This window comes from Ursus maritimus, unplaced genomic scaffold (assembly GCF_017311325.1).
Source record: "Ursus maritimus isolate PB19 unplaced genomic scaffold, ASM1731132v1 scaffold_37, whole genome shotgun sequence".
NCBI classification, from domain to species: Eukaryota; Metazoa; Chordata; class Mammalia; order Carnivora; family Ursidae; genus Ursus; species Ursus maritimus.
The window spans coordinates 1,002,548-1,024,825 of record NW_024426341.1 but is presented as its reverse complement, the minus strand read 5'-3'; the positions used below and the strand labels follow the sequence as shown (position 1 = coordinate 1,024,825).

The following is a 22,278-nucleotide window of genomic DNA, read 5'->3' as shown; positions in this document are numbered from 1 at the left end:
CAAAGACAGTGATCTCCCCAAGTCTCATGAAAGTCCTAGTGCGTGAGGGCAGGAAAAATGTGTTCAGACAATTCCCTTCAAGGAATCCAACACACATTTAAAGGTACTTGAAATGTTTCTTAATGTAGGCTAGAGGCATCACATATGGGGTAATAGCCACACGGTAGGAGAGGTGAGGCAGAACTGCTATTATCATGGTTGAGGTATTAAACTGTGCTGAAAAAAAAAATCAGCAGTAAACCTTGACCAAAGTTAAAGGTACCTATCCCATCTGAGCCACAAGAGTATTCAGATTCCCGAGTAGTAAAGACTAATGGAGCAATCTTGGTCAGCTGTATGAACAGTAATTTTGGTGGCTCCAAATAACAAGTCACCATCTGACCCTACTTTGATATTCAAATTAATATTTTCCAGAGGTCTTGTAATTTTTACACACTGCTCTTGTATAAATTTGAGAAGACAGATTTCTGTGCCCTGCAGTTTGCAACCTGAAAATATTATTATCAGACCTCAGGTGGGTGTCGTTTTCCTTTGTCTCTCTCACTTGAAGAGATTTATGTTGTTTGTGTCCTCTCTCAGCGGATCAACATTAGAGCCAGGGGAATGCCCTTGGGGTTGTTTTAGGTGAGGTTGGGTGCATTCAGGGGGCATCAGCATATCTCTGAATGAAGGTACCAGAATTTCAATGGGCCTTGAACCAATGTGTATCTCATTCCCTTTGAGTATGGAGACACCCCGGATCAGGGATTCTGAGATTGTTCCTTCAAAGTGGTGGCCAAAGCTGAAGAAGGAAGTGCTCCCTTAACGAAAGAATGCCTGTGCTTATGGATTCACGCATGTTGTAAGGGAATTTAATGAGGAACCAAAGGTTCACTTCTTGGTTCAAAATCATCACCTATTTTTTAGATTCCTTGATACTGGCAGTTGTCCCCATGCTTTTGTGAAGTATTGGGCCTTTGGATTTCCTACGCCATCATTTTCTCTGCCATTGACTATCTTGTGAGCACTTTTTATTTTTTTTTATTTTTTATTACGTTATATTAGTTACCTTTGAAAGCATTTGTGCATGCATATATGTATATTTACCAAAGCTCTGAATCTTAACCTTAAATACAAAACATGCCCAAATGTAACATCAGGGTAACATGTAGTGCTTATATTACTTTTAAAGTGATATTTAAAGAAATTCTACTGAAAGATAAAAGAAAGACAAAATAGGTTGCTGGCTTTCCAGTGACATAGAACAGAGTGTCACAAAATGAACATGGAAAATAATGTACTCTGGTTATGTAAACAATGCAAATCATTGTGAAAGTTACAAATATTTGCATTGGAAAATTAAATACAGGATTCTTACATGGTGTTTGGAACAGTTAAGGCCAATGGATGAAAATTGTTAACTCCACACAGATGGCAGAAAATTTTGCCTGCATATGAAGTAAGAAGGTTTGAGGGAAGGTGTAGAGGAAAATAAAAGTGAGGAGATAAAAGTTGAAAGACTGGAAGCCACAGACGTTCTAGAACAGCACAACTCAGTCATGAAAGAACAGTGGAATCCCCTGTGATCTTGTCACATGTGGATTGTGATTCAGCAAGTCTGAAAATGGCCTGGGGCTCTGCATTCAAAGCAGCTCTGGGCAGTGCTGCTGCTGCTGGTCCACGGACCACACTCTGAGTAGCCGGGCTATAAAGGGCACGACTGCTTTGGAACTAGGACTACATTTCCAAATGGCAGTGGCAACAGAGGGAAGGACGGAAGCATTTCAAATTCCCCAACCATGGCAATTATAAACGGGTAGTACATTATTAATCCATTTGCTGGAAATGAAAGGCAATCACATTTCTGTGCTGTCACTGGATGGTCATTGAATGCTGACTTTTTTCCTCTTTTCCGCTACCTATTTCCTCCACATGGAACCAGGAAATCAAACACATGCTGCAGAATTTCTCTTCCTGGGGTTTTCAGCAAAGTCAGAGACTCAGTTCATGCTCTTCGGGCTGTTCCTGTGCGTGTACTTGGTCACGTTCACTGGGAATGTGCTCATCATCCTGGCCATCTTCTCAGACTCCCGCCTCCACACCCCCATGTACTTCTTCCTGGCCAACCTGTCCTTTGTAGACATCTGCTTCACCTCCACCACCGTCCCCAAGATGCTCTGAACATCCAGACTCAGAGCAAAGTTATCACATATGCAGGCTGCCTCAGCCAGACATTTTCTGCATCTGTATTTGGATGTCTGGACAATGTACTCCTGACCGTGATGGCCTATGACCGCTTTGTGGCCATCTGTCACCCCCTGCACTACTCGGTCATCATGAACCCCCAGCTCTGAGGGCTGCTGGCCTTCAGGTCCTGGTGCATCAGTGTCATGGGCTCCCTGCTTGAGACCTTGACGATTTTGAGGTTGTCCTTCTGCACAAACATGGAAATCCCACACTTTTTTTGTGATCTTCCTGAAGTCCTGAAGCTCGCCTGTTCTGACACCGTCATCAATAACATAGTGGTGTATTCTGCACCTGGCCTTCTGGCCATGATTCCTCTCCATGTAATACTGTTGTTTTACTATCAAATTGTTTCCTCCACACTCAGTATTTCATCAGCTGCGGGGAAGTACAAAGCCTTTTCCACGTGTGGTTCTCACCTCTCAGTGGTCTCCTTGTTCTGTGGCACAGGCCTTGGGGAATACCTCAGTTCTGCAGCAACTTTATCCACTAGGACGAGTCTGGTGGCCTCGGTGATGTACACCATTGTCACCCCCATGCTGAACCCTTTCATCTACGGCTTGAGGAACGTGGTCAAGAAGGGGGCCCTGAGCAGGCTCCTCGGCAGGGGGGTGCCTCTCAGTGTCAGGACCATCACCGGACTCTCCTGAGTAGCTGGGCACACAATATGGAGGCCCAGAGATCCTGGCTTCCTCCATCCACTATTTTAATTTTTTCCTCAAGTGTACACATTTTAAAGATGTTCTCTCTTTGTGTCTTCCTTCTCTATTTTTCTTCAGGTTATATCTTGGTGTGAATACAACCTGGTATTTTCTCAGTAATCTTCAGTAATGGTTTGGATTTCTTAAAAAATTAAGAAGGGCATGTATTGCATGGAGCACTGGGTATTATAGGCAAATAATGAATCATGGAAGTTTACATCAAAAACGTGGGATGTACTGTATGATGACTAACATAACATAATAAAAAATTTTATAAAAAAAAGTCAAATGTCATGTATTTAATATCTATCCTCAGAGTGATGAGATATGTGCCTATTTTTGGAAATGTCCCAAAAACAAATTTACAGAGATGTTTCCTCTGGTCATGTAAATAAAATCAACTCAAATATTTGCCCCCCCCTTCTTTCCTGATCTAATTCACTTTCCTTCCAGTGACACCAACTTTACTAAATTTCTCTGCTCACCCAAAATATAGATTCCTTGAATTTCAGAAAGGTCTCTTACCTAACTTTGAAACTGTAATGCTTAATACAGTTCTCAGGATGGAGTTTATGCTTAGTGAATATTTGTTGAGTGAAAAGTAGATGGGTGGGTGGTTAAATACAGTCAGGATCAGGAAAAAAATATATTGATTTAATGAAAACTTTTGAGCTAGAAAAAAAATCTGGTCTTTGTTTGTTTGTTTTAGTAGGCTCATTGGCCAACATGGAACACAAAGCAGGTTTGAACTTACAACCCTGAGATCAAGACCGGAGCTGAGATCAAGAGGCAGGCAGTTAACAGAGTAAGGCACCCAGGCCTTCCAAGAAATTTGGTTATTGATATGGATATTGATAACAAAAAATAATAATAGTACTCTGCCATCACTGTTTAAGTGCTTATACACATTATCTCATGTAAATTTTCCGGTAACATTTATGTGATTAATATCATTTCCCATTTATTACAGAGGAGTAGGTGGAGCTTATGGTATCTAGCTGATTGGCTCTAGGTCACTCAAGGTGGTGAAAAGGCTCATCCCTTCTGAGGTCTGGGGAGGGCTGCCTGATTCAGATGTTCTGTTGGGCATCACAATATGCTGCCTCCAGCCATAGCTTAGTATCATAACAGTTTAATCCCTAACATGTAATTGCACATTTCTAGAAGTCAGCTCCCCAGCTAAGAAATGTTCTGTCTCTGGGGGCCAAAGCCTTAGAAATTAATCACAACCCGCACTGAGATTTATTATTACTAAGTTCTCAGACTGAAACCTTAGATGGAATTTCTCCTGTTTAGAGATAAGGGAATAAAGGCTTGGCAGGTTCATTTCCTGTTATAAGAGAAAAGAGACATGGGTAAATTTGTCTGACCACCTAAGGTCAAACCTGAGGTGTACAGGGGATTCTGGGAGAACACATCTGACTCTGACACTGGACCAGAGCCACACAAAAGTGACTACAGACCAAGACAGGGAATATCAATGGCTGGGAACTTCAGATTCAGACTCTCTGGGCCACCTTAGACATACCAAATTAGTAACAGCACTTCCCAAGTTATGACAGTCAAAAATTTCTCCAGATAATTTCAAGTGTCCCCTGGAGGCCAAATCATGTCTGGCTGAGAAACACTGTCCTATATTGTAACATTCCAATCAAAACACATCATTTCTTAATGATGCAGTTCGTAATTCTGGGTCAAGCACTCAACACTTACAAGTCACATTTCTACAAATATGCTCATCATTTTATGATCCTCATAGAATGGCTTTTGCACAAAATAAATCACTTTATTGCACTCAACACTTCCAAGTCACATTTCTACAAATAGGCTCATCATTTTATGATCCTCATAGAATGGCTTTTGCACAAAATAAATCAGGTTATCCATATAAGATTGTGAGCTCAGCCCATGGTGCATTAAAAGGTCTAAATTGATCCCTTATAACTACCAAATCTTTCGGTAGTGAATGACTAGATGTCAATTTTTAACTTCTATTAAAACACTGAACTTCTAATTGATTTGTCAAAAGAATTATGAATCCAAGGATTGTTGTACCCATGGTTTTACAGGAAAATAACACACGTTTGCTTTTTGGAGAAGGAAGAAAAATCTTCTGGAGCTATCAGGAGTTGTGCTCCCACCACAAGTCAATATTTTGCAGACATAGGGAACACAGTCAAGACAGGTTCATCAGTCTTAGATTTGGAAAAAAAAATTCACTCAGGGCTGTAGAAATTTCAATCTTAGAGCTCTGGATGCCAGGCAAGGTCAGGGAAGTGTAATAAACATTGGATGTGCCTGAATTCTAACCTGGTCCCTTGGGAACAGAGAATCTACAGGAAATAATTCCATTCAGTGCAGGTAAGTTCCCATGAGAAGACATGCTCAGGGATTGGAATAATAATGGGGAAAGTGTCTAATGAGCAGGTATAGGGAACAGATGCAGCAAACAGAGGAGCTGTAAATATCCCCTCGGCTGCAGCCCCTGGGCACGTTCAACCTTCAGGTGGAGGAGACATGGTTTTTGTGTTTGGATTCCTAAGTCTGCTGGGGGACCCATGCCTCACTCCTTCCGGCTGTCCTGTCTGGGAACAGAGCTTCAGTCTCCACCATCGACACTCCAGAGAAGAATTCGGACCTCCACATAGAGACCTTCCTCTCAAAGACCCCATCCGGGTGAGTCTCAGATATCATGAGGTATTTCAAGAAAGAGTCAGAGAGAATGGAAGCTGAAAGTTTTACCTGAGGTCACCTGAAAGCTTAAGCAGCCCAGCCCAGAGCCACGAGATCATTGTGTTTGTTGGAGTGGCGAACTCATTCATTTAGAGTCAATTTATTTAATTTTTTAAATAATTTTTATTTTGTTATAATAGTCACCATATAGTACACCCCCAGTTTTTGATGCAATGTTCCGTGATTCATTATTTGCATATAACACCCAGTGCACCATGCAATACGTGCCCTCCTTAATACCTATCACCAGCCTATCCCAATCCCCCACCCCCTCCCCTTTGAAGCCCTCAGTTTGTTTCCCAGAGTCCACAGTCTCTCATGGTTCATTCCCCCTTCTGATTACCCCCCTTCATTCTTCCCTTCCTTCTCCTACAGATCTTCCTATTTCTTACGTTCCATAAATGAGTGAAACCATATGGCATTTTAAACAAATAAATGTTTGTGCACTTAGCAATACAAGGATTACTGTTGACAATTAGGTGATGGGAATAAAAATCCTGTTGAATGAGACTAAAAAAGGAATGGGAGGTACTGTCTTCCAGGAAAACGTGAACACTTCCAAGGAGATTTGCAGTAAAGGGGACTATGAAAATAGACTATTAGGTATGGAGGCAGGTGAAGTGCAGTGAGGGATTTAAATATATTTTTTAAATGGGTATAATGTAGCACATTCCGTATTCGTTAGAAAGATCCAGACCAGGATTCTTAATTCTAGGAAGCATTGAGGGCTGCTGGATGGGAGGTGGGTGGGGGGATGGGTAACTGGGTGATGGTCAATAAGAAGGGCACGTGATGTAATGGGCACGGGGTGTTCTATGCAACTGATGAATCACTGAACTCTACCTCTGAAACTAATAATACACTGTATGTGAATTAATTGAATTTAAATTAAATTAAATTAATTTTTTTAAAAAAGTAAAGAAAGTCCAGACCGATGGAGGGAGCCACTACCTTGCAACCGCTGTTCTTGAGACATATATCTCACAGAATCCTCTCTCACATAGGTATTCACTTAAAAAGTTTATTTACAGCACATTCAGGCATATGCTAAAGGGCTTTAGTTTTCACTTATTTCATTACCTGGAGGTGGATTACATTTTGCGGTTTATTAGCCATTTACTCTCTCCATCCCAAATCATCTATTCAAGTTCTTTGCCTGTATACTGGGGTCTGAGCGTTCTTACTCTTGTTTTTGTTGTTCTTGCCAAATCATTTTTTTCTTCCGTTTGNNCTCTTTCCAACAAATAAGTACAAATGTTTAAGCTGAGTTTGCTATTTGCTGTTTAATTCTTGTATGTATGTACAAATGCATTTGCTGGGTAGTGTGAGAGTTTATAAAATTTGACCAGTCAGATCTATCCGTCAGGCATGTTTTGTCCCCACCCATTGCTTTTTATGTGGTTCTTAATAAACTGACTTTTGTATGTGTTGCTGTCTAACTTCACATCTGTGCCTGCTGCTTACTCCTGCCTTTTGCCTTTTGTGATTAGATCTACTTTCTAAACTAGCACTCATCTTCTGCCATTCTGTGGAACACATTCTTTTTTTGCATTCAACTTAACACATTTTTCACAAACGTGTTTGATTCTACTTCTGTTTATATAGGATGACATTATCATTTTAGATACTGGTCTCTGCAAACTTTTAGAATAAGTTATAATTTTAAATTATATTTTCTTATTCTTTTTATTAGTTTTTTTTTACCCATTTCATTTTGATTTAGAGATCTGTGTTAATGTGATGAAATTGTTGTTATTTTATATCTTTTCTTGCAGGAGTTAGTCTTTTTCTTTTTATTTCTTCAAAGTTGTTTTATTTATTTTAGTAATCACAGCACCCAATGTGGGACTTGAACCCATGACCCCGAGTTCAAAAGGTACATGTTCCTCAGACTGAGCTAACCAGCACCCAGAAGTCAGTCTTTTTAAATTCAATTCAGATTAATAAGGTTGTTTTGAATCCACTGTATTTCAGCTTTCTTTACCCTGCGTGTTTTTATTTTATAAATTTTTCTTCTAAAAACGTGTTTCTATCCAAATGCACACCTTTTCCAAACAACAAAAGTGCACAAAGGAGGTGAGGTCCTGCTCATTTGGATCCTGTGTCAAACAAAGCAAGGAGAGTGGGTGACATAAATGTGTGTGTGACCAAGGTCCTCAGGGATATTCATACGAAGGAAGTTAATCGGTTTCTGAGGCATGTCTCAGATTTTATAGAGTATATTGTAGGCACGCCTACACGTGTGGGACCAAAATCAGAAACAGGAGTGGAGCGTGCCCAGGGGTTTGTCAGAGACTGAAACTCAAAGCCCAGGAATTACAAAGCAAAGATGCTCCAGGGGTGCCTGGCGGGCTCAGCTGGAAGAGTATCCAAGTCTTGCTCTCAGTGTCTTGTGTTCGAGCCACACACTGGGTTTTAAATAAAGAAAACTTATTTTTTTAATTAAAAAAAAGAAAAGATGCCATAAAGAAATGTGAGAGAAAGGGTTGCCTCATCTGTTCCTTCCTGAGCCATTCGAGGACAAGGGTGGCCAAACACATAGGAATAAATATGGAATAAAAACTAGATTGAGGGCCTGATGTGGGTACTGTAATGAGGCGATTGGGGAAATAACGGTACAGTCAGTGTGTGGTCCCTGAATCTGGAGGAACCCCAGCACCCAAACTGACTGCCCACTCTCTCTGCAGCCTGGATGTTCTAATGGGCTCTTCATTCACAGTGCTTTTTCATCATTGCCCGGAAGTGCCATCCTTTTATTTTTTTAAATTATTTTATGTATTTATTCTGGGGGGGGGGCAGGAGCAGAGGGACAGGGACAAGCAGACTCCCACTGAGCAGGCAGCTGGACTCAGCGTTCCATCCCAGGACCGTGGGATCAAGACCTGAGATGAAGGCAGACACTTAACCAACTGAGCCACCCAGGAGCCTTGGAAATGCCCTTCTTTTAAAACTATTCTTTCATTTGCTGACATGGATAAGAATCTTTTGACTGTATCCCAGAACAAAACATGCCTTTTACATGTGATCCAACAGCTGTGCACAGGCAAACACAGAAATAAATACATTTGCACACCCACACACACGGGACTCAACAAGGAGAACCATGAAATGATTTGGTATGAACTCTGACCACGTACGATGCACTCTGATATTTTCCATTGTGCCTTCTTTATCCTATTCCATTTATTCTTACAAACCACAGTCTGACCCACAGATGGTCCTAATCTCAGAATATGGCAAACATTCCTCTCCCATATCCTCCATTCCTGTGCTAGTAGCTCCCTGCTTCTGTTCTCTCTCTCATCACTGGCAACTGCTCTGAGCAGAGATTGTCTCATTACTTCACGCAATATGTATTTATTCCTACTTTTCCAAACTATGCTAGGGGTAAAGCTCAAGAGTCTGTATAACGTGCCCCAGGGCACCCACAGTCTAGCAGGGAAACATACATGGAAGTAAATAAGAGTCACATAGTGATAACCCCTACATCTAAATTACTGCAAGATGAAGCATACTTTTTCTGTGGGAATGTTAAAAAAAAAAAACAAAAAAAAAACAGAACAAAAACAGGTGCCTGGGTGGCTCAGTTAGTTAAGTGCCTGCCTTTGACTCAGGTCATGATCCCAGGGTCCTGGTATCCAGTCCCACATCGGGCTCCCCCTGCTCTGTGGGAAGCCTGCTTCTCCCTCTCCCTCTGCCTGCTGCTCCCCCTTCTTGTCCTCTCTCTCTGTGTCAAATAAATTAATAAAATCTTAAAACAAAAAAGAACAAAAAGATTCATGAAGGAGATGACTCCTTGCAGTCTGAAAGAGGCGATGGGATTGTGAAGATAGAGAGGAGGTGAGTGATCCCAAAGAAACCAGTGGGTGACTCGGAGCAGAGGGCAGCAGGTGTTTGGAGGCTCCGAGCCTGGAGACTGGGGCTTCAGGTGAAGGAACAACTCAAGTTCGGTGTTTGTGACATTGATGTCGATGAGGCAGTGGGAGTGGGAAGTGGGTAGATGGGCCAAGGGAGGCAAGCGAAGTGTTGGAAGTTATGGAATTTGGGGTTCAGTCTCCAGTGGGGAGTCACCAAGAAGGGGTTAAGATGCAGAGTTGGGACAGTAACTTAAATGCAATATAGAAAGAGCTTCCTGGGTAAATGTGAATATTGGCTAGAGGGCACCAGCCCGTGGTAGGTGGAGAGATGACAAGGGACTGAAAGGAGGCTGTGGAACTGGGGATCCAGAGGTTGGGAAGCGATGGGGACAGTGAGAGAAACCTCAGCCAAATCTCATCACCAGTGATCAGCACTTGTTCTCAACAGGAGGGAACTAGGCTAAGGTCTTTCCATATATTCACTACATCTGTCAACCACCTGAGAAGGATGGACAGCTCGAGCCCTACTATTCGGGGGAGGATATTAACCTTTATTACAGTTTGGTTGTGCTCCAAATTCAAACAGCAAATATGCATAGATCCAAAATTCAAAACCCTAGTTTCTCATTATAAAGTTTTGCATTTTTTATTATTTAGGAAAGTTCTTTTAACAAATCATCTTTTAAAATCCCCCACTTCTGTTGTACTGTGTGTATTTCCTTTAGTGAGTTGTGGGTGTCTCCCCTTTGCTTGTTATTCTGGTGGGATGTTCAATGGGTCAGATGTCTTGATAAAGTAAAATCCTCCCTACTTTTTCTTTTGGATAAATGGCCTTTTGCTTCTTTATTATTCTGGGCATCAAGACACTGTAACTGGGGTTGGAGTGTTGCCATAACCAAGGACATTTGCTCCTTCTCACCATCTCTGGTGGCCCCCTGAGCTTATTCGATCTTTCTGCCTACTCTAATTCCTCAAAGGTTTTGGAATGGATTTTTTATGTTTCTTTAACTACTGGGCGTAAAATGATCACATTAAAATAGAGACCCATGATTACATGCTTATAGGAGACTTAACTCCTGGGTTAAGTCCTGGAATTTGGATGCAGTTTTACATATTTAGGGGAAGGACAATCTGATGTCAGCAGCTTCCTTGTATCCCTGTTTGCATAATTATTGTGGTGGAGGTGACAATAGCCTGGCAGTGATTTTTAGAACAAAAAAAAGAACAAAGGAAAAGCAGAATGGTGAAGGGGAGTGGGAGATATGGCTTCTGGTTAAGGAATGAATGAGTCATGGGAATAAAGGGCACAGCCCAGGGAATGTAGTCACTGATAAGGTCACAGTGTTGTGTGGTGGCAGATGGCAGCTCCACACGTGTGAGCACGGCGTGGTGTTTAAACTGATGAATCATTGTGTTGTACACCTGAAACTAATGTGACATTGCATGTCAACCATACTGAGATTTTAAATATTAATGTGAAAAAACCCAAGTCAAACTCAGAGTCTTTGCATTGGTTGTTCCCTCTGATGGTCACACACGGATAACCTTGTGTCTCCTGCTGTTTCCTCCTCGAGGTAACACCTCCGTCCACTGTTTCATTTCTACTGGCTTTTCTTCATAGCACCTCTCACAGTCTGATATTCTATCTAATCTTGTTTTTTTCTTTATCTTCTCCCTCACTGAACTGCGCAGACTTATGTTTCCTGACACCCATACTCTTTGCCTGGAGGTCAGTCAGTGCTCAATTTTATTCCTCAAAAGTGTGACAGAATGTCTCATTAACAGTATAGAATATATGAGTACTTGCGCAATAGGCCAAGTGTGGGATCAGCATTCCTACTCAGAGCTGGGATGTCCCAACAGGGGACAAGTTCCATATAAAAACTGTGGATATTGACTTTTTTTCAAAAAAGATTTTATTTATTTATTTGAGAAAGAGAGAGAGAGAGAGCAGGAGTGGGGGGGGAGGGGCAGAGAAGAAGCAAACTCCCTGCTGTGGGGAGAGCCCAAAGCAGGGCTCACTCATAAGACTCTGGGATCATAACCTGAACTGAATGCAGACACCTAACTGACTGAGCCACCCCAAGATATAGCCTTTCTGACTGCAAAGTAAAAATTGCAGAATTTCAATGTTACTTGTTATGTTCAGTATTGAAAAATTAGTCTTGTTATTTTTTGTTCTCTGGTAGTCTTCTCCACTATATGGAACCAGGAAATGATACAGAAATTTCAGAATTCCTTCTTCTGGGATTATCAGAGAAACCAGAACAGCAGCCCCTCCTATTTGGGCTTTTCCTCTCCATGTACCTGATCACTGTGTTTGGAAACCTGCTCCTCATCCTGGCCGTCAGCTCTGACTCCCACCTCCACACCCCCATGTACTTCTTCCTGGCCAACCTGTCCTTTGCAGACATCTGCTTCACCTCCACCACCATTCCCAATATGCTCCAGGACATCCACACTCAGAACAAAGTCATAACCTATGAAGGTTGTATCACTCAGATATACTTTTACCTACTCTTTGCAAGCTGGGATGCCTTTCTCCTGGCTGAGATGGCCTATGACCGCTTTGTGGCCATCTGTCACCCCCTGCACTACATGGTCATCATGAACCCCCGGCTCTGTGGACTGCTGGTTCTGGTGTCCTGGATCATGAGTGCCCTGAATTCCTTATTGCAAACCTTAATGGTGTTACGGCTGACCTTCTGCAGAGAGGTGGAAATCTCCCACTTTTTCTGTGAAATCAATCAGGTGGTCCGACTTGCCTGTTCTGACCCCTTTCTTAATGACATGATGATGTATTTTGCAACAGTGGTGCTGGCTGCTGCTCCCCTGGCTGGGATCTCTTACTCTTACTCTAAGATAGTTTCCTCCATACTTGGGATCTCATCAGCTCAGGGCAAGTATAAAGCATTTTCCACCTGTGCATCTCACCTCTTGGTTGTCTCCTTATTTTATTGTACGAGCCTAGGAGTGTACCTTAGCTCTGCTGTTACACAGAACTCCCACGCAAGTGCAGTGGCCTCAGTGATGTACACGGTGGTCACCCCCATGCTGAACCCCTTCATCTACAGCCTGAGGAACAGAGACATAAAGGGGGCTCTGAAAAGAATTGTAAGTGTTACAGTGATGTGAGGGCCAGTGGTCCTGGGGCTGAAGAAAAGCCCATGATTGCAGGGCTCACAGCCTCAGGCCAGGAACTGCTATTCTTTGATCAGGCTTTGGAAGTAGAGCCTTCTATTTATTTCCTGGAATTTCCCTTGGTTTGAATTCAACTTCCCATACATTTAAGTACTTACTTTATTAAGCTTCTGCTCTGTCTGATACACAGACAGTTTTCTCCTTTCTCTAATTTCATATATTCCCAGGGGTTTCACAAGCCTTGGATCACAACTGCCTGGAATTTTCTACATCATACATGGGGCAAGTTGAGTTTCTTTAAAAAAATTTCATTTTAACCCACTTATCTCATGCCAAGTAAATTTTCCCTAGATTTCCTAAAAGAATGCATGAGTTGTAGTCTTCATATGGAAGAAACTGTACTTGGCCACTAAGCCCTTCACATAACTTTATTGTAGAGTAGAATACAAAACCCCAATTTTCACCTAGAGTCTGTCAGTCTTTTTACATCACTACCTCACTCCTCCTCCTGATTATGTGGACTCTAACGCTGTTGCCTGTAAGTCTCAGGCTCCTGACAGGGACACTCAGGCTAGGAAAGCCCGGGCACCCCCTGCACCCCTGTGCTTGTGGACATTCCCACAGATGGTTCCCTGACCAGAGCCTCTGCTGTGGCTGCACCAGCCCTTGGGTTCTTACTGTGACTGCAAGACAGGCCTCAGCAGCACCCATCAGAGACTCTAACAAGACAAGGTTCATCATCACAGGTTCTTGTAGGGATCGGCAGAAAGGTCTAGGGGGCCTGTTATTGGGGTCCATGGGAAGAGCGACTAAGGGTTTGCAGATTCACTCTTTATTGACCAGCTTAAAACATCAGAGTGAAATTCTGGCACAGAAGGGAAGGCACAGCCACTCATGTGTCAGTATGGAGATGACCCAGGGCTTTCTGCGGAGATATGTCATCAGCCTGACTGCTTCTCTGGTAATAGTGTCCCACACCTGACAATGTGTCTGTTCAGCATGGCTTCAGAAGTCAAAACTTAATGTCAGGTACCTTCTCTACAAACATGCTCCTGTGCTTTAAAACTAGCTTCCTTGTTTTATTCTGTTATTCACCTGGGTGTCCTAACGCCTGCCATAGTCACTAGCAAATGCTGATGAGCAAACATATAGCTCCAGTGGAGTCTACATGGAAAGAGAATTTGATAAATAGTTTGACCTGATATGCTGTTAGTGTCAGAGATGACCACAAATATGAGGATGTATTTTCTTTGGGTATATCCCAGTAGCAGGATCCTTAGATTGTAGGGTAGTCTTATTTTCAATCTTTTTAGCCCCTCCACTCTGTTTTCCAAGTGGCTGCACCAGTTTGCATTCCCACCAGCAGTGAAAGAGGTTTCCCCTTTCTCCACATCCTTCCAACATCTGTTGTTTCCTGTGTCATTAATTTTATCCAGTCTGACAGGTGTCAGGTGATATCTCATTGTGATTTTCATTTGCGTTTCCCTGCTGATGAGTGACATTGACCATCTTTCCACGGGTCTGTTGATCACCTGGATGTCGTCTTTGGAGAAATGTCTGGTCATGTTTCTGGTCACTTTTAATTGAATTACAATTAACTTCTTTGGTGTAAGTTCTTTATATGTTTCGGATATTAATCCCTTATAGGATATATAATTTCCAAATATTTTTCACCACTCAGTAGTTGTGTTTTTGTTTTGTTGACCGTTTCCTTTGCTGTGCAGAAGCTTCTTATTTCAAAGCAGCCATTTACAACATGGATGGATTTAGAGGGTATCATGCTAAGGGAAATCAGTCAGTCAGAGAAAGACTGATATCATATAATTTCACTCATATGTGGAATTTAGGAAACCAAAACGAACAATGAAAAAAAGAGACAAACAAAAGTCTAGACTCTTCAATATGGGGAACAAAGTGGTGGTTGCCAGGGGGGAATTCAGGAGGGGTTGGGTGAAATAGGAGATGGAGATTAAGAGCACACTTATTGTTACGAGCACTGAGCAACATATAGAATTGCTCAATCACTATATTGTACACCTGAAACTAACATTACAATGTATGTTAATTATACTGGAATTAAAAAATAAAAAAAAAATATTTAAGAACTTCCAGGGTACAACATTTCAAACCACCATTTTATTAATAATAAAAATATTTCTTTTTTATGCTGTGCATCTATTTATTGAATATTATTTATTGATGATAGGTGTCCACAACTGAGGGGCTTTACTCACTGAGGTGACAGATTGCTTAGTGTATCTGTGTTTTATCCCAGATTTGTTTTCCTGTTTCCACTTGAAAACTTCTAATGTTACCTGCTAATATGACCCTCTTGTTCCATGAAATAACTCCTTTTTCGTAGCATTTGTCACAAATAGTAAAGGGTGGTGAAGGAACAATATTAGTATCATCAATTTCGTACCTCCTTCCTGCTCAGAAATCCCGTCCACTTGCATGATCAGGGGACGCTTCACACAAGAGCTGGATATCCTTCTGGTCCTGTGGTTCAGGGTCAACAGTTCTACACAACAAGCATGTCCTTCAAATACTCCCAGTGACCCGGAGGGGAGCCCACAGCTAGTCACTGCTCATAAAGTCCCTGGAAGGAAACTTGAATAATGACGAACTGCTCTCCTTAATGTCAGATCATACACCACAAATAAAAAACAGTGCTCGCTAACTGCCTCCTGTCTGTTCGCTTGGATTATTGTGTTAGTCAACTATTGCTGATAACAGGCTGTCCTTGTCCTAGGGGATATCATTAATACTGCTAACATCAGATGACATCTGCTGGGAAGGGTTTCTGGTCTCTGCTGAGCTCCTCGTGGATATGGAGTCAGGTGTAAATCTCTACATTACGTTTCTAAGGCTCATCCATGGTGTCGTGTGAGGCTGTAATGCTGTTCTGTCTCGGCCACTCTATGGGCTCTTATTACTGCATTTCCATATGTGGGTTAATCTAGTCACAGAAAAAATTGGTTTATCATGTGAGTTACTTAAATTTAATTCCACTGTTGGTACATCCATATTAACACTTGCTTTCTTCTCCATTAGAAGTGCTGTCTCCCACCCCTCTTATGTGAGAGTCAGCTGCCGATGTTCTAGATCCTACCAGTAGCCATGCACCATTAGATCTGTTCCACTGAATCAATCATTGGAGTACAATTATCCACATTAACCTGTATATGTAAAGGGTACGTTGGTGAATTAAAGGAGCTCCACAAAAATGAAGAGTTCGCAGTGCGAGTGGTATGTGTAAAATAAGAGCGTACATAAGTTTTAACAGCTTTGTTAGGTAATTACTAAAATTTTAAGCTTCCTGAGCATCATATTCCTCTTCCTGAAGAAAATGTGGGAATCTAAGAATAACTTCAGACTCCAGGAAACAAACTGAGATTTGTGGAAGGGAGAGAGAGGGGACGGGGTAACTGGGGGATGGGCATTAAGGAGGGCACGGGATGTGATGAGCACTGGGTGTTATCCGTAATGGATGAATCCTTGAACGCTACGTCAGAAACTAATGCTGTACTACATGCCGGCTAATGGAACTTAATTGTCGGGTTTGGCCAGCAAACCCTGAGGTGGCGGATGAAAACATTATTCCAGACAACTTAGTAGGAGAAAGGAGAGGTCTGGGGACCAGACGCTCTAGTGGCGCAAGGCCCTGAGCAAAGCCTTGTCTCCAGTTTCATTGAGGTCTTAGCAATACATCAGACACAAGTGCAAAGCAAGGAGGAAAGTGTAACTTTAATGGTCAGGATAATAATACATGGATCAGAAGGGGGAATGAAGCATGAGAGACTACGGACTCTGAGAAACAAACTGAGGGCTTCAGAGGGGAGGGGGGTGGGGGAATGGGATAGACTGGTGATGGGTAGTAAGGAGGGCACGTATTGCATGGTGCACTGGATGTTATATGCAACTAATGAATCATGGAACTTTACATCAAAAACCAGGGACGTACTGTATGGTGACTAACATAATATAATAAAAAATATTATTGTAAAAAAATAATAATAATAATATATGGGGCAGCGTGTGATAAGGTGGGGGCAAGGAGTCCACGAAGTACGTGACCACCACAGGTGCCTGTTTTTCTTCAAAATTTAAACATTTACTTCCTAGATGAGAACCTTGAGCCACAGTAAGAATCTGGCTGTTTTCAGCCAGGAAACTTGAAAGGAGGCCCAGTGTTCTGGACGCTCCTCCTTTGCTTTTCAATTAGTCCCATCCAGGGAGGCATATACAAGTCGGGTTTTGTCTATCCAGGCACCGTGAATTCCCACACTTAATAAAATAAACAAACAAACAAACATAACTTCGTAAGGACAGTGTTGGGAATGAATAAAATGTGTGGAACTTCCTTTTTTATCTCAGAGAAAACATTTGAGGGTAACGGTTGTGTCTTGTGTATGTGTGTGTTTCCACACATTTTCTTTCAAATAAGCTCATCACATGTGTTCACACACAGACGCATTTATGATCTTGTCTTTCATGTTGAAGCAATCTTGAGAAAGCTGGAGAGGATAGCACTGAGAAGAGGGAACTTTTCGATTTATGTGAAATAAAGGATGCAGAAATACAAACATGTAAACTACAATGAGTGACCTTAATTTTGATCATGAGTTTCTTCCCTATGTCACTGCCTCCAAGGCTTCAGACGCAGACCACATTCATATTTATGCCACAAGGAATTCACTGTACTAGCTAATGGGGCAGAATACAAAGGGAAGAAGAAAGGGGGGGATAAACCGAAGAGGGAATGAACCATGAGTGACTGTGGACTCTGAGAAACAAACTGAGGGCTTCAGAGGGGATGGTGGGGGAATGGGATAGGCCGGCGATGGGTATTAAGGAGGGCACGTATAGCATGGTGCACTGGGTGTTATACACAAGTAATGAATCATGGAACTTTACATCAAAAACTAGGGATGTACTGTATGCTGACTAACATAATATAATAAAAAAAATATTATAAAAAAAGAATACCTCCATACAATTTAATTTTCCTTTCTACCTACTGTGGGTTTTTAATACAAATTGCCCTTAACCAAGGGAAGCTGATGAGTAAATTGAGAGGCTTAAACTCAGTCCCCTCAAATAATTTGGTTGACTATGAGCATATGAGATTCTTCCTGCTGCTGTAAAATATCCCCATGCTACTTGCTTAAACAAACACACATGTGCTCTTACACTTCCGGAGTCAGAAGCTTGGAATGAGTTTCATCGGGCTAATAGCAAGTTGTCTGCAGGGCTGAGTTCCTTCTACAGGCTCAAGGATGAATCTGTCTTCTTTCCAGTTCCAGTCTTTATTGCTGGCCGCCTGCAGTCCTGGGCTCCTGGCTCTTCCTCCACCTTCAGAGACAGCAGGGCAGCATTTTCAACATCTCTTGGACACCAACTCTTTTGTCTCCCTCCTCAACAATTGGAGGACCATTGTGATTACCTTTGTCCCACCTGGATAATCATAGTTAATCTTTTTTTTAATATTTTACTTATTTATTTGACAGAGAGACAGCCAGCGAGAGAGGGAACACAAGCAGGGGGAGTGGGAAGAAGCAGGCTCCCAGCAGGGGAGCCCAATGTGGGGCTCGATCCCAGGACCCTGGGATCACGCCCTGAGCCAAAGGCAGACGCTTAACGATTGAGCCACCCACGCACCCCCATAGTTAATATTTTTATCCTTTGTCTTTTTAAAAATGTGTCTTTATTCTTAATTTTTAAATTGAACTGTATTTAACATACAGTGTTTTATTCATTTCAGGAGTATACTATACTGATTCTACAATTCTATACATTTCTCAGTACTGATTAAGATTGGTATACTCTTTTTTTTAAAGTTTTTATTTAAATTCTAGTTAGTAATATACAGCAAAATATTAGTATCAGATGTACTATTTAGTGATTCAACACTTCATCACCACAAGTGTTCTCCTCAATCCCAATGACCTCTTTCACCCACCTCTTAAGCATTCTTAAAATTATTTTATTTTTATTTCATTTTATTTTTAATTAGGCCCTATGCCCAGTGCAGAGCCTAACGCAGGGCTTGAACTCACCACCCTGCAATCAAGACCTTAGCTGAGATCAAGAGTCAGAGACTCGGCCAACTGAGCCTCCAAGGTGCCCCTTGGTCATTTTTAAGTGCACAGCTCAGCGGGACGACATGCATTCACGTTGTTGTGAGCTGGCAGCACCATCCATCTCCAGAACCCTTTTCATCTCGTGAACCTGAAGCTCTACACCTAAATACAATTTTTTTTAATTACAAAATATTTTATAAACTTAGAAGAAACAACAGCTCTCAATTTATCCTAAAGCACTGAACTCTTAACAGTTTTAGCAAAAGTGTCATGGAAGCCATGGACTATAGTCTTCCTGGTTTTATGTCAAAGGAATACAGTTCTTCACCTTGTTGAAGGGGGAAGAGCAATCTTCTGGAGATATCAGTGCTGTGTCCCACCGTGAGTCAATATTTGGGAAACCCAAGGAGCTTAGTAAGGAAAAATTCTTCACTCTTAGATGTGGAGAAATCTCTGACTCAGGGTTGGGATAAGGTGCTAGGAGGTTAGCTCTGTGGGAGGCAGGTGAGTTCAGGGAAGAGTAATGAGTGCATTCACTTGACATAAGGCTGGTCCCTCAGGAAGAGGCAACTACAGGAAAAAAGTCCATCTCTCCAGAGGGGGATAATGTGCCCAGGGGTTGGAGTACCAGGAGGGAAATATGCCTAGGGAGCATAGGGAGCTGTAAATATCTCTTCTGCTATTGATTTCAGCAGGTGCAACCTTGTGCTGAATGGGACACGGTTATTTCTTTTGGAGTTCCCAGGTCTGGGTAGGAGACTCCTGCTGTATTATTTGAGAACAGAGCTTCAGTGTCCATCATCCATCATCGAGGGAGAAACTTGGACTTTCGCAAAGAGACCCCCATGCAGGTGACTCTGAAAACCCAGCAGGTTCTGCTGGAAAGGGTCAGCGAGAATAGAAGGGTGAGAATATGTACCCAAAGCCACCAGAGAGCCAAGCCAGCCCTGCCCAGCACCAGGACATCACTGCGGTTTTTGGCTTTCTTGGATAACTAATGAATACATTTATTTATTATCCTAAAAACAAAAGTAAACATTGAAATCAGCCACGCAAGGGAGATTGTTGAGGATGAAGTCGTGGTGATGGAAGAGCGGTGATGGGTGGCAGAAAGTGGTCCTAATGAGAGTAGAACACAAGTCCAAGAACCTTTGCAAGTAAGGGGAACAGATATAAAGGGTCTTAGCCAGGAGGGTTATGCAGTCAAGTGAGGGCATTCCTTTCATGCTTTTTAAGACAGGGAGTATTTGAGCGTGTTCCCATATTGATGAGAAAGACCCAGACTAATGGATCAAGAGACATATATTTCACAGTGTCCGTTTTCATGCCGTATATTCCAAGCAATTTAAAAAATGTAAGAAGTGAAAAGGGGATATATTAAAAAAGCCTTACATTGCAATTATTTCCATACTGGCGAGGATGAGTATATCTCTGGGTTTCTTAGACATTTGCTTTTTCTATTGAAAATTGTCTCTGTCTGTTCTGTGCTTTTCGTTGGTAGGTTTGGAGTGTTTATATTCCTGTGTTTTTATTCCATTTTTCCAAACATAAGAATTAGAGTTTTTCTATCACCTTTGCTATTCGATCTTCAGTTCCTTTACACGTGTGGAGGTGTATTCGAGGGTAGTAGTAAAGTTCATCCATTTTGTGTGCTCAAACCTATCATTCGGTCGTATTTTCCTCCCTTCTTTTGCTAGCTTAAGTGTAGAAAGTGCTGCATCATTTGAATTAATAAATCACCTTATATACATATTTCCGACTTGTCTTCACATTTCTGTTATTCCTCATTCTCCGTTTCAGCGTTTTGTGATTAGATCTATTTCTCAAACTCATGTCACCTGCAGCCATCATTTGAAGGGTATTCTTCTTCATTGTTTGACTAGCATTCACTTTCCTAACAAATATGAATTAATATATCATGTATAAGATGAAATTATAACCTTAGATAATGCTTCCTACACAAATATTAATTAAAATACCTTGTATAAAATGAAATTGTAACCTTAAATAATGTTTCTTACCTACTCTTTAAGAGGCTTTTTTTTATATTCTTTTATTTCTAAGTTTTTATGTTTTTCTAAAGTAATCTCTACCCCAACATGGGACTCGAACTCACAAGCCCAAAATCTAGAGCCACAGGCTCCACCATTGAGCCAGTCAGGGGCCCCATTTCCAAGTCTTTAGCACTTTAATCCTTGAATTAGTGATCCACGCTGATGTCATTACATTAACACTATTTTATGCATGTCTGTAAATTAGTTATACGTTGTCATTGTGTTTCAGACTGTCAGTTGAGATAGCTCCCTGCCTAACCTATTCTCAGTTTCACTACTATCCTTTGTTCTAACCTCTTAGTTTCTTTTGAAACTGACGTTTCTATATTATGCACACATAATATTCATACCCTTTAATCAAATTCATGCAGAGAATCCTATGCACATTGTAAATAGTCTTTTATGCTCTGATGCAGTGTCTTGTTTTGTTTTGTTTTTATAGCTTGTCTCTCTCAATAGCACCTTACAGACTTGCCTCCATCAACCAGTATAATGCTAATTCATTATGTCAGTGATCCCATAATATTTCAGGCTATGGCTGTGTTATTTACACTTCTGAGGATTTTTCATGTACTTTCTCATTAAATTGCTGTAATGCCAATTATACAAAAAATATTTTGAGAATGAGTTAAAATGCTGGTTCTCCACTGGGGGCAATATTGTCATCCAGGGGCCATTTAGGGATATCCACAGTCATTTTAGGTTTTCAGATAGGGGAGGTGTCACTAGAGGCCAGAGATTATCTAAACATCCGACAATGCCCAGGACAAACCCCAGCACAGAGACTGGTCTGAGCCACAATATCAGTAGTGATGAAATTGAGAAACTCTGAGATAAATAATACATTTCTGTATTTTCAATACGTAGAGTTGTTTTCAGATTATTTCCCCTAAAGGTTATAGCATGTCATATTTCTGCAATGAAAATTAATGAGCACCACTTTCCTACCTGTTTAAAAGTTCCAAGCCCAGTTGATGTGACAGTCCTTTACATTTTTTGACAGGCTGATGGGTGTGGAAGGGATTTCTTGTTTTCCTTTTTTTAATTTTAATTTAATTTAATTTAATTTTTTATTATTATGTTATGTTAGTCACCATACAATACGTCTTCAGTTTTTGATGTTGTTTTCCATGATTCATGGTTTGCGTATAACACCCAGTGCTCATCACAACATGTGCCCTCCTTAATATTCATCATTGGGCTAACCCATCCCCCACCCCCCTCCCCTCTGAAGCCCTCAGTTTGTTTCCCAGAGTCCATAGTCTCTCATGGTTCCTGTGCCCCTCTGTTTCCCCCCTTCATTGTCCCTTCCTGTTCCTAATGTACTTGTTGTTTTCTTAAACTATTAGTGAGTGTGCAAAATTCACTATGTGATCACCATTTTGATTTGCTCATTATTATTATACCCATACATTATATGCCCATTTTCTACAGGTTTCAGCATTTCGAATGATGTTTACAGAGACAGAGAGAGAGAGAGAGAGAG

At 41.5% G+C, this 22,278-nt stretch overlaps 1 protein-coding gene and 1 pseudogene across 1 annotated transcript; both read left to right on the top strand.

The window, feature by feature from the left end:
• Nucleotides 1-1,653: 1,653 nt before the first annotated feature.
• LOC103682409 lies at nucleotides 1,654-2,873 on the top strand (annotated as a pseudogene).
• An 8,699-nt stretch (nucleotides 2,874-11,572) lies between these two features.
• Nucleotides 11,573-12,649, top strand: LOC103682408 (olfactory receptor-like protein OLF4). The gene has a single exon (XM_008712015.2). It carries the CDS (start codon nucleotides 11,717-11,719, stop codon nucleotides 12,647-12,649), a length of 933 nt encoding a protein of 310 aa, XP_008710237.2. The 5' UTR covers nucleotides 11,573-11,716.
• Nucleotides 12,650-22,278: the final 9,629 nt, after the last annotated feature.